Genomic DNA, 12,484 nt, shown 5'->3' on the forward strand with positions numbered 1-12,484 from the left:
GATATAAAATTCTGATAGCTGGGAACCAGCTGGGGCCAGAACTGCTTCCTAGTTGTCACCGATGTTAATTCCAAGCAACTTCAGTATTGTCCTGGAATGTTTTAGACTATGCAGCCTATTGTCCATGTTTTCCAAAAAGGAAGGAGACCCCCTCAAAGGACAAGAAGACTGCAGCCACAGATATCTCCTCATAGATATGGCAGATGCCATGTATCAAGCTGCTGAGTCTGCCACATCCAGGCTGTCCTGGAGAGCTGTCCTTGCCATGAGCTTGCCCTCCTCTGCCATCAGCATGAACTCGCATCCTGAGTCGGTCTTTCTCGGGAGGTGCACTCTGTACTGATGGTGCCACACTCAGAGTACTCTCTGAACCTGATGGCTCCACTGAAGGGCAAAGGGCCACCCCCATAAGGAGACACTTAAGTCTCATTGCTCTTTTAAAGCAAGGCTTAAACCCTCTACAAAAGTGTGACACTTGTCACTGATATGGAGCTCCTCCAAATATTTTAGGTAGTTGGAATATGGGTCACTGACTGACAATGGCCTGGCACATGACCAATGGGCCTTGAACCCCAGAGAGCGAGGTATGCCTCCAGCACAAGTCCAGGTACCATGAATCAAATTTGGTCCAAAAAGGACCTAAAAACTGAAGCCTATCACTAACTGTACATTATATCTAACTACTAGCCACTAAATGACAAAACAGACTATATACAAAAAGAATGAGGGAAATAAACTTGACTTATTTATTTAGTATTTGCATATTCGCTGAGCCAAGAAATAGCATTCTTAGTGGTCAAGTGGAGTTCTCGGAGCCCGTCTCTAAATTTGGCTAGCGGGCACTCCTCGACACCATGTATCATTGTTTGATCTGCTCCGCAGCTGCAGCTTGGATTGTCTCGAAAACCCCAACAATGCTGGTTGGCTGCACAGCGGCCTTGCCCAGTCTGGAATCAGTTAAGAAGGGCCCACTGACAACGTCGCAAAGCGGGGAGCACGGGCAGTAGGGTCTGTGATGGGAACTGATTGATGTTTAATGTTAAGCATCAGTCCTCCCACCATAAGGATTCCACTATCATGTCCTGCCATGAAAGAAGCATAGCTGGTGGGCTAAAAAAGTGATAGCAAGCCTGGGAGCACTCCAAACAGTAATCACTCATGACAAGAAGAAACCGAGGCAGGGGTGGCTCCAGGCACCAGCACAGCAAGCGCATGCCTTGGGCAGCAAGCCGCGGGAGGTGGCCTGCCGATGGCTGTGAGGGCAGCAGTCAGGCCGCCTTTGGCGGCATGCCTGCGGGAGGTCCGCCGATCCTGCAGCTTTGGCGGCAATTTGGTGGAGGGCATGCCGAAGGCACGGGACCGGCAGATCACCCACAGAAACGCCACCGAATCTGCATGACTGCCGTGCTTGGGGCGGCAAAAACCAAAAAGCTGCCCCTGAACTGAGAGGAGTTGGGGGAGGTGCCAACCTCTTATACCAGCACGCAGTGGCACACAACGGCAGAGGACAACTGAGCCACCCTGACAGGTACTGCTCAGTGAAGAAGTACTCTGACAACTGCGCATGAGTCATGCTCACAGCTACACTGGAATAAACACGTGCAATCACTCAAAGAAATATTTGTTCCCCCAAGAACTTGTAGTGAAGAATCCCCTAGGAGATGTTCCCGAGACAGAGGGATAGCAATGATCTTTAGCTCCAGAAAATATGTTCAGTCTAATTTACATAATTATAAACATTAACACTAAAGTGACAGCGCCACGTATGGCATCAGGAAAGCATTGGCACAGCAACACCAAAAATCAAAGACAATTCAGAGTCCTTCTCATTCAGAAACTAGAATCACTGGGGCAGAGGGGGGAGAAGTCACTGTTTGCTCACTCTCCAGCTAAGTGTTGCTTGCTCAGCCTCCAGCTAGGTGTAGACCAGGAGTCAGAAACCCATGGCACGCATGCCAAAGACGGCACGCGAGCTGATTTGTAATGGCACGCTGTGGCCGCTGCTGGCCCCGGCAACGAGCTGAGCGGGGCCGACGGCTGGGACCCCTGCGGGCAGCAGTGTGCCATTAAAAATCCTGCCTGGCCCAGCTCGCTCTTCTCCTCACTCCGCCTACTGCTATCTGGCGGGGGCAGAAGCAAGCTTCCCCTCCCCCACCTCTTCCCCCAGCATGCGCGTCGCACCCAGCCTTCTCTCACTCCCTGCCACTGATGTCCCTTGTGAGGGAAGGGAGAAGAGGAGTCCCAGCACCTTCACTGCTCAGACCGGGAAGGAGGCAGAGAAGAGTCAAGAGCAGGGCCTTGGGGAAGTGGAGGGAATCAGGGCATCTCTCTCCCTCTCCCTGCCGTAAGTCACGCAGGGCAGGGGGCTGGGAGCACCCCCCCATCCCAGCCCATCCCCCAGCCCCCCCATGACCCCATGCCCTGACTCCTGCACCCCCTCACACAGCAGCCCTCTGCCCTGACTCCTGCACCCTCTTCACACACAACCTGCCCTGACTCCTGCATTTCCCACACATACCCAGCCCTCCCCACATACACCCAGCCCCCCCCACTCTATGCTGACTCCTGCACCCCCCTCACATGCCCCCAGCCCTCTGCCGACTCCTGCACCCTCCTTAAACACACTTTGCCTTGACTCCTGCACTCCCCATACATACCCAGCCCCCCCACACGCCATGCTCTAACTCTTGCACCCCTCATATCTCTACCTCCACCCCTCACACCAAATGGGAGCTCCTGCACCCCCCCACCACATTCCCACCTGCACCCCTCACACCAAATGGAAGCTGCCCAGGTAAGTGCTCCACACCAAACCTCCTGCCCCAACCCTGAGCCCTCTCCCTCATTCTAGCTTCTGGCCAGACCCTGCACCCCAAGCTGCTCCTTCACCCTCAGCCCTGTGATCAGCGCACCCCACCCTCAGCTCAGTGCAGAAAGAGAGGAAGAGAATAGGCCAGAACCAGGGAGAAGGTAGGTAGCCACTCTATGTGGGCAGGGCTGGGACCCCAGAGCGGCAGCAGGCTGAGCGGGGCCGACAGCTGGGACTCCGGCTGGCAGGAGCCAGCGGACAGAACCCCAGACCGGCAGCAAGGTCCTGGCCACCAGCCCCACGCCAGCTGGGGTCCTGGCCATCGGCCCCACTCAGCCCGCTGCCAGCCTGCACTCCCCACACAAGCTTCTTAAACATTTTGAAAACCTTGTTTACTTTACATACAACATTAGTTTAGTTATATAATATATAGACTTATAGAGAGAGACCTTCTAAAAAATGTTAAAATGTATTACTGGTACGTGAAATCTTAAATTAAAGTGAATAAATGAAGACGTGGCACACCACTTCTGAAAGGTTGCCGACCCCTGCCTTATTTGATACTCCCCTTCGTGTCCCAGTTAAGAACAGTGTGAAACAAGGAGACATGGTTTCACCAAAACTCTTCACAGCCTGCCTCAAAATGGTAATGAGGTAGATGAATTGGAAGGGTGGAATCAGCATCAACAGAGAGCAGTTTAACCATTTTGGATTTGCATGCTATATTGTGTTGATCGCCAACAATACTGTCAAACTACAGAAACTGCTGCGAGAACTAAACACAAAAAGCAGCCAAGTCGGATTGAAAATTAACTGCTCCAAAACTAAATTTATGCGGTCTGATACCTTGCCAAAAGCTGAAATAACAATCAAGGGAGAACAAATAGAAGTTGAGCAATATGTCTATTTGGGTCAAAAAATTAACATGCGCCATGATCAGGAAGGTGAACTCTCGCGAAGAAAGAAAGCACATTGGTGAGCATTCAAATCTATCAAAGATGTCTTCTAAGGACAAAATCAACAAGGCAACATGCGCCAGCCTCTTCAACTCAACAGTACTGCCAGCAATGTTGTACAGCAGCGAAACATGGTCGCTGACAGAGGAGCAGCAACTGTCTGTCATGGAGAGGGCAATGGAAAGAAGTAGTCTGGGAATTTGAATCTGTGACCGAGACCCCAATGAAGTGATCAGAGAGCAGAGTTGAGTGCACGTCGTCGTTGTTGAGAACAGGAATAGTAAAATGCGATAGGCTGGGCATATAGTGAGGCTCACTGACAATTGAGGGACTGTAGCTGCCACCGAGTTGTACCCACGGGAACTAAAATGACCACTTGGCCGACCTCCGAAGAGATGGGAAGATTTTATTGTGAAAAGACATGGTCACACATAGAGAAGGAAGGCCATGATATGAGAAGAATGGAAGACATGTTGTGATCCGGCACAATCTATACGATGGCTGAAGGACCGATTGATCAAGGTGAACTATTAACACAGTCTCAAAAATGTGTTTTGGAAATTTAATGAAACATCTATATATAGAAAGAATACTGCTAATGTAATGTGTGGTTTGGTATTTAACTGCATTTCTATTAAACTCTATTTCAAACAAGTTTCTATAGAATTATTTACAGAACCCTGTACAACGATCACCTATATAACCAACATATTGAGAAATAAAAATGGATGTCTATTCTTTCAACATAGCTTTACTGACATAGGTTTCAGTAAGTGTTTAACAACAAGATCTGTAAAAATAATTTAGTGTTCCAAGAATTATACAAATTAGTTTGACAAAAAATAGTAGGCATATAGTTTTCACACCTAGTCATGAAAACTATTTATCTTCCAACGGTTATTTTGATCTGAAGTGATAACTGCAGGTTTACTGTACCATACAGTTTTCTTCTTGTTCATTTTGATCAGGTAATGTTTTTCTGCTGAAGGAACATCTGCCTTTGTGTGTGTTCAGATTCTCCCTACAGGTTTCAGCAACAGCTTTTGGGGGTTGCTTATTCATGCGAAGAGGAGATCTTGAAAGAGATTCCATGGGTTCAATAGTTGTTTCTGCTTGGCACTGTTGAGTATCATCTTCCTGCAATACAAACAAAAAAATTCTCATGCTTTAGTGGTATTGGAGAACCTTGTTAATTACCAGCAGGAAGTGAAAGACCCATTCCAAGCGACTGAATAAAATGAATTAGCAGACATATACTAAAAGCAAGAATCTTCAGTGTTTATATTGATCACTTTGAAAAAACAACAGTGCTACACAGAACTATTTACTCCTCACCACGTTCAAGTTTAGAACGGGCATTATCATCCATGTTTTACAAATGGCAAGTCACATGCATGATATAACAAGTTATAGGCAAAGCTAAGGAGTAGTACATACTAGTTCTTTGTCTAGTCTCTTCTTGCTCAGTCACTAATCTGCAGAATTGTATTTTGAGATATGCAATTTAAGTTTAATTATCAATATTTCATAATGAATTTGTAAATGTCCTGTAGTTTATTCCATAACTATAATAGCACTTGAATAAGTTGTTTAGTCCTGAAGCATTTACGCTGGCCTGCAGAAGATATCTTGTCCAGATGCATTATGAAATATTCAATAGAACATCATGTCATTCTACATTTTTAACATAATCTTTACAATATTTTTGGTTACACTGTTTGTTATACTAATAAAATAATACCAATAAGAGGGATATGGCAAAACACATTTATTGCAAATACAACGATATAATCTTGACAGTTATTATAACCATTCACTCACACAAGCATTCACACAGGTTCTGCAAAGACAGTGATAGTTACCAGCCTAAGAGTTGCTCGTGCCAAGTCACTGGCCAGGTGGCCTGGACATGAAAGTGGAGACAAGTCGTGTCAGATGCGTATCCGATGCTCCTGGAGGGTGGTCACATAACCAGACTCAAAGAACTCAGTCCCCTAGTTCAGTTCTTACAGAACTTTGGTTCAGTGTATGTCTATAGAAGTTGCCACATCATGCTGAATTTGTGATTGGGATAACCATTAATCAGCTTGATCAGCAGATGGTACATCTGTGATGGGTATATATTATCTTCGAGTCTTCTATCTCTCCTTGATGCATTTGGGTAGCCGGCATGCCCTCCGGAGGTCATCTGGTTGCCTCTGCCATGCATTATCTTCAGCCCACTGATAGTGGTGGTACTCGTTTCTGATCAATTATCTACCTGTCCCAAACACTCATTCGCATGCACTCAGCATTCTTACATCCAGACTTAACAGGTTTGATTTAATTCTTTTTTCCCTCTTTCCATTGCTAAAAGATTTACATAGGCATAATCAGGCTCCCAAGGGATGAGAAGATCAGTGGGTCTGGTTTAAGAAAACATCATTGTTTTCCCATCGTTCTTATCATTCTTTGGTACAGACATTCTGTCCCAGAACAGCATTCTTAATTGGTTACTTGCATATTCAATCCCCGTACATGCCTTAGATAATTGGTATTTTGGCCTTGCGCTTGTTACAGAGATTCATTCAACAAGGTTCAGCAGATCAGAAAAAAATTCATTCAACACAAATGCTTATTTATCATAAGGCAGAAGTTTCCTTAAACAACTATATTACTTTTCCTTTTATCTGCTCTTATTCTTTAATACTACTATACTTTAAACTATTAATTTACTAATATCGGGGCATGATCCAACATGTTCAACGCTAGCTTTGTAAAACTCTTGAAAAATTTCACAATATATATACTTTTGGTTATCTCAAATTCCAGTCCTTACTACCTTTCCTTGTCTCCCCTGTACTCCCCACCAAATTCTGACATGATTTTAGCATCAGTTAGCTAAAACTTCAGTAGTTATAAATGTGTGCTTCATGACAATTGAAATCCTGAATGCCAAAGCTTCTGAGAGTATAGGTAATTGGCCCCAATTCTGATCCCACTTACACTGATGTGGGTCCTGTGTGAGAGGTGAGCATCAGGACGTATCCTTCTCGCGCCAATACTTATCAAAATAAAAGCTGTTAAAATGTTGATGTCAAGTGGAAAAAGGGAAGACAGTCCTTACACTTCTGTCATTGTAATAGTAGCTTGAGAAATATAAGGCTAAGTCTAAAAATAAATGATTTTTACCACTGAAAGCAGAGAATGTGGAAGCATTCCTTTTTAGACCCAAGAGTTGTAGAGATAGTGTGCCACCTCTCTAATTGTTCCTTCACTCTAACAGTGTTTTTCTAGCAGTGGGCAAAATCTCAGATTGCAGACATGCAGTGACCAGTGTCTGGTTGAGGCTATCACAATACAAGCATTAAGACAACGTTCTGTACCAGAACTTCTAAAAAAAGAGATCAATTTTCATTTCAATGTCCTCAATAATAAAAAGCAAAGGAAAAAAATCAAATGAAGTTTGCATAAGGACTGAGAAAAGACTTCAGAGTCAGGCCCTAAAAATGAAAATTCTGGGAACAGAATATCTCTTCAAACAATTTGTTGAAGTATGATTGTTTTTGTAGAGATTGTTATTTAAAGAATGATTTTGTGTGTTGTTTAAATTGGCTAAGTTCACAGCAATACAACAGCAAAACCAAAATTGTTACCACCAATAAGAGGGACAGGTGAAGCTAGTAGCATCACTTACTATTAAGGTACTCCTCTCATTACAAGACCCTGTTTTCTGTTGTTGTTTGGGTTGAAATTTTCCATGCTATATGTCTGCCTCATGCTCTTTTTCTTCGAGGATGGGGGCCAGAGGCAGAATTTCAGCCAAAATGGTTAAGCCATTCCCAAGATCAAGGCTAGGGAAATATACATTTTCTCATAATAAAATATTCTGGCAGCTTTTCTTTGAAAAGCTCTAACTGCACCCATGCTCTGGAGCAGGGACTTGGAAGGAGTGGCCTTTGTGTCAGGGAATGTACCTTTTGTCATCCCCATGAAAACCTGCTCAAATTTGGCCAAGTTATAAGCCTTTGAAAAAAATCACAGTTCACAGATGGTCAGAGAGGATTCTTAGATTTTTAGCAGCTAAAATATCTGAAGATTTCATCCTCGCTGTGTATACGTGAATCTTGCACAGCTCTTAGTGCTAACCAAACTGTGCACGAGCTATTTCCCACAGAGCAACTGCACATGTGCCATTTCCCCACAGCTCCTGGATGTGAAAACACGGCACACTGTGCCATCCCCACAGAGCAATTGATATGCTCCAGCCCAGGCTACAGGGATCAAAGCCAGAGCTTCCCTGCAACGGTTCTTCCCAGCTGCTTTGGTCCAGGCACCAGAACTGAGAGAAGGAACCTTTTCTCAATAAACTCCCAGTGACCCCTCCAAGCTGGTGCACAAGCACGGTGGTGGAGGAAGATACTTGACTCAAATGTGGAGGGGCCAAAAGGCAAATGGGGGCAGGGAGGGGGAGGGTGACTGAGACAAGGAGTATGGCAAGACTGGGACTGGAAGGTTGTGAGACAAGACGGGGGGGAGAGAAATGTGGAGGAGACACAGAGACAGAGCTAATGGGAGGAGAGAAGAACTGGGACTGGCTGAGCAGAGAGACTGGGACAAGCAGCCTTAATTCCGGCATATCCAAACATCTGAATGCTTTTGTGTGTAATACATACATGCACGCGCACACACACCCTGCTCTAGGTATCCAGGCCTTTCAAGAAACAATCACATATTTGTGATGAGCATTAAAGTGGGAAGATTTACCTCATTTCCATTTCCCAAGTTAATGAGCACTTGGCATGAGATCATAGATTTGATCATACCAACAATTTTAAGTTTACCATTATACCCAGACCTTTGTTATGCCAAGCTTTATTCATTATATTTACATTTATGACTTTGTCTTCAGTATATTCATAGCAGATATAAAGGAGGTATGAATAACACGGCATATCTTCAAACTCACTTGGATAGATAAATACATTATGTGGACTTCCCATGCCCTGCACATTCAGATACATTTTTAAGATCAGTTACCTTTGGTGATTTGCTGCCACCAGCTGTCAGTTTAGAGATCTCCTCAAGGTTATCTGACCTGCCTTTTTGTAAACTTTGGGCACATGGTGACAATCTTTGGCTTTGGGCAGCAAGATGGGGACTGGTCCTTAGGTTTAGAGTTGTTCTACGCAAAACATAAGGGCTGATTTTCTCAATAGGAATATCAGCAAACCCTGAAAAATAAACAGCTTCCATTAACCACAGCTGATTAAATTACTTTATTGTTCTAATCAACCTGATCTTACTTATTTCAAGATGGAGATGACAACAGATAATAATATAGGAAGGTAAAATGAGATTTACTCACCTGAATAAAATATACTGGGGGAATTATTAGGATTATCTTGAATTCCCAGAATTTTATATGTGAACTCAGGCAAAGGTGTGGATCTGTGCAACAACTCCTGTACTAAAATGGCAGAAAGAGTTTTCCCCAAGAAAATATTATCTTTTTCCTTTAGAGGGACACCATTAACTGGAAAATCATTTCCATCTCAAAATGATATCTCTTTCGTTGTTCTAAATAGAGATGGTCAGAGGGTGACAATTCCAATTTCCAAAATCTTTCAAGGTTTCAGAATTTGTTTTTATTCTGGATCGGAATGAAAACATAAGCCTTTCAAATACTTTCACAAAATGAAATTGTATAAAAAATGACAGGTTTTCAATTTGGGTGCCTTCCTCCCTGCAAGACTCCACTTTGTATCTGAGAAACTTTCCTAGCAAAAACTTTGTCAGAATCAATACATCTCTGTGAAACATTTTCGCTTTGACAATACAGCACATTTCAATGAAAAAACATTTAGTCAAAAATGTTTAATCAAAAATATTCCACCTGCCTATTAACCAGAAGAAAAAGGTGTTTTATATTGGGAATGGCTGGGCCTAGAATCCCTCTCTTTTGCCAGAGGGCTTTTGCAAAGTTTTTGGAGGCGCCTCAAAGTCAACAAAATGTATCTAGACTGATTTTCAAAACTACAACCTGATATTATGACTCTGGTTTTCAGAATTTTTGGCTGTTTTGTTTTTGTCATCAAAATACTACAAAACTGTACAGATGGGAAGACATCACACAGACCAAAAGACAAAACCACTAGAAATTACATACACCTACAACAAAAAATATTGTCCCCTTATAGCCTTAATTGTATAATAGGGCTTTTTTTTTTTTTTTAAGCACATGGAGCTGAACTCAGCTCTGACAAGCAGTTGAGTTAAATGGAATTATGCAACCTATACCAGGGCTGAATTTGGACAATGATGTCCAAGTTTTTACAGTGCTTCCAAGTCACATGTATGACAACACGATTATTTAGACAAGTGTGCACGCACACACTTCCCACCAATGTGGACAGTTGTCTAAAGAAAAGACGGTTACTCACCTTTGTAACTGTTGTTCTTCGAGATGTGTTGCTCACATCCATTCCAGTTAGGTGTGCGCGCCGCGCGTGCACGTTCGTCGGAAACTTTTTACCCTAGCAACTCCAGTGGGCCGGCAGGTCGCCCCCTGGAGTGGCGCCGCCATGGCGCCCAATATATATCCCTGCCGGCCCACCCGCTCCTCAGTTCCTTCTTGCCGGCGACTCCGACAGTGGGGAAGGAGGGCGGGTGTGGAATGGATGTGAGCAACACATCTCGAAGAACAACAGTTACAAAGGTGAGTAACCGTCTTTTCTTCTTCGAGTGATTGCTCACATCCATTCCAGTTAGGTGAATCCCAAGCCATACCTAGGCGGTGGGGTCGGAGTGAGAAGTCGCGGCATGGAGCACAGCAGATCCGAGGGCCGCATCCTCTCTAGACTGCTGGACCAGGGCGTAGTGGGAAGCAAAGGTGTGGACCGATGACCAGGTCGCTGCCCGACAGATCTCCTGGATGGGCACACGGGCGAGGAAAGCCAGCGACGACGCCTGCGCCCTGGTAGAATGCGCAGTCACACGGCCCGTAGGGACGTGGGCCAAGTCATAGCAGGTCCTGATGCAGGACGTTACCCAAGAGGATAGCCTCTGGGAGGAGATAGGAAGCCCTTTCATGCGGTCCGCTACTGCTACAAAAAGCTGGGGGGATTTGCGGAAGGGCTTGGTCCTCTCCACGTAAAACGCGAGAGCCCTACGGACATCAAGCGAGTGGAGCTGCTGCTCCCTGCCTGAGGAGTGAGGTTTCGGGAAAAAAAAAACCGGGAGAAATATCTCTTGGTTGACGTGGAAAGCTGAGACCACCTTGGGGAGAAAAGCAGGGTGTGGTCTCAGCTGCACCTTGTCCTTGTGGAAGACCGTGTATGGGGGGTCTACCACAAGAGCCCGGAGTTCCGACACCCGTCTAGCTGAGGTGATAGCTACTAGAAAGGCCGTCTTCCAAGAGAGGTAAAGCAGGGAGCAAGTAGCTAACGGCTCAAAGGGGGGCCCCATGAGTCGGGACAACACCAGGTTAAGATCCCAGGTTGGAGCAGGGGGACGGACGTTAGGGTATAAACGTTCCAGCCCCTTAAGGAATCTAGACACCGTCGGGTGGGAAAAAACAGAGTGACCATCCGCACCCGGGTGAAAGGTGGAGATAGCCGCTAGGTGGACTCGTAACGACGATATGGCCAGACCTTGCCCTTTGAGGGACCAAATGTAGTCTAAGATGTTGGCTACTGAAACTTCCATAGGGCGGAGATTTCTCTCCACGCACCAATAGGAGAATCGCTTCCATTTGGCCAAATATGTCGCTCTTGTGGACGGCTTCCTGCTGCCCAAGAGCACTTCCCTCACCGGCGTGGAACAGCGCAGCTCAGAGCCAGTCAGCCACGCAGGAGCCACGCCGCTAGGTGCAGCGACTGCAGGTCCGGGTGACAGAGGGTCCCGTGCTCCTGGGTAATCAGGTCCGGATGAAGGGGCAGGGGAACTGGGTCGGCTATGGTCAGGTCCAGCAGCATGGGGTACCAGTGCTGTCTGGGCCACGCCGGGGCTACCATGATCACGTGAGCCCTGTCCCTGCGCACCTTTAGAAGGACCCTGTGGACCAACGGAAATGGGGGAAATGCATAGTACAGGTGGGTCGACCACTGGATGAGGAAGGCATCCGCTATCGACCCGGGTTCCCTGCCCTGAAAGGAGCAGAACGCTTGGCACTTCCTGTTCCCCTTGGCCGCGAAGAGGTCCACCCGGGGATAACCCCACCTCCGGAAGATGGAGAGGGCGACGTCCGGGCGAAGGGACCACTCGTGTGACAGGAAGGATCTGCTCAATCGATCCGCCAGCGTGTTCCGTACTCCGGGGAGGAAGGAAGCCATGAGGTGAATGGAGTGGGCTACACAAAAGTCCCAGAGTCGTATCGCCTCGTGGCACAGGGAGGAGGATCTGGTGCCGCCCTGCTTGTTGATATAATACATGGTCGTCGTGTTGTCGGTGAACACCGCGACACAACGACCCTGGAGCTGATGACAGAACGTTTGACAAGCAAGACGGACCGCTCTCAACTCCCGCATGTTGATGTGTAGCCCCACCTCCTCCTGGGACCACAGGCCCTGCGTCCTCAGGGTCCCTGCGTGGGCCCCCCAGCCGAGATCTGAGGCATCTGTTGTTAGGGACACCGAGGGCTGAGATGGGTGGAAGGGGAGACCCGCACACAACACTGACTGGTCCAGCCACCAGCCGAGAGAATCTAAGACCCTCTGGGGGATCGTGATTAACATATCTA

At 46.3% G+C, this 12,484-nt stretch overlaps 1 protein-coding gene across 3 annotated transcripts in view; it reads right to left on the minus strand.

Annotated features, from left to right (window-relative positions):
- Positions 1–4,313: 4,313 nt before the first annotated feature.
- LOC127049447 (centromere protein F-like) overlaps positions 4,314–12,484 on the minus strand; it is an 88,091-nt gene continuing 79,920 nt past the window's right edge. For all 3 annotated transcript variants that reach the window (XM_050950209.1, XM_050950207.1, XM_050950208.1), the window contains 2 exons: positions 8,785–8,978; positions 4,314–4,902 (listed from right to left, as the gene is read on the minus strand). In XM_050950209.1, coding sequence (XP_050806166.1) covers positions 4,693–4,902; positions 8,785–8,978 — 404 coding nt within the window. In that variant the 3' untranslated portion in view covers positions 4,314–4,692. The remainder of the gene's footprint in view (positions 4,903–8,784; positions 8,979–12,484) is intronic.

The sequence above is a fragment of the Gopherus flavomarginatus genome, chromosome 4, assembly GCF_025201925.1.
Source record: "Gopherus flavomarginatus isolate rGopFla2 chromosome 4, rGopFla2.mat.asm, whole genome shotgun sequence".
In the NCBI taxonomy this organism is placed as follows: domain Eukaryota; kingdom Metazoa; phylum Chordata; order Testudines; family Testudinidae; genus Gopherus; species Gopherus flavomarginatus.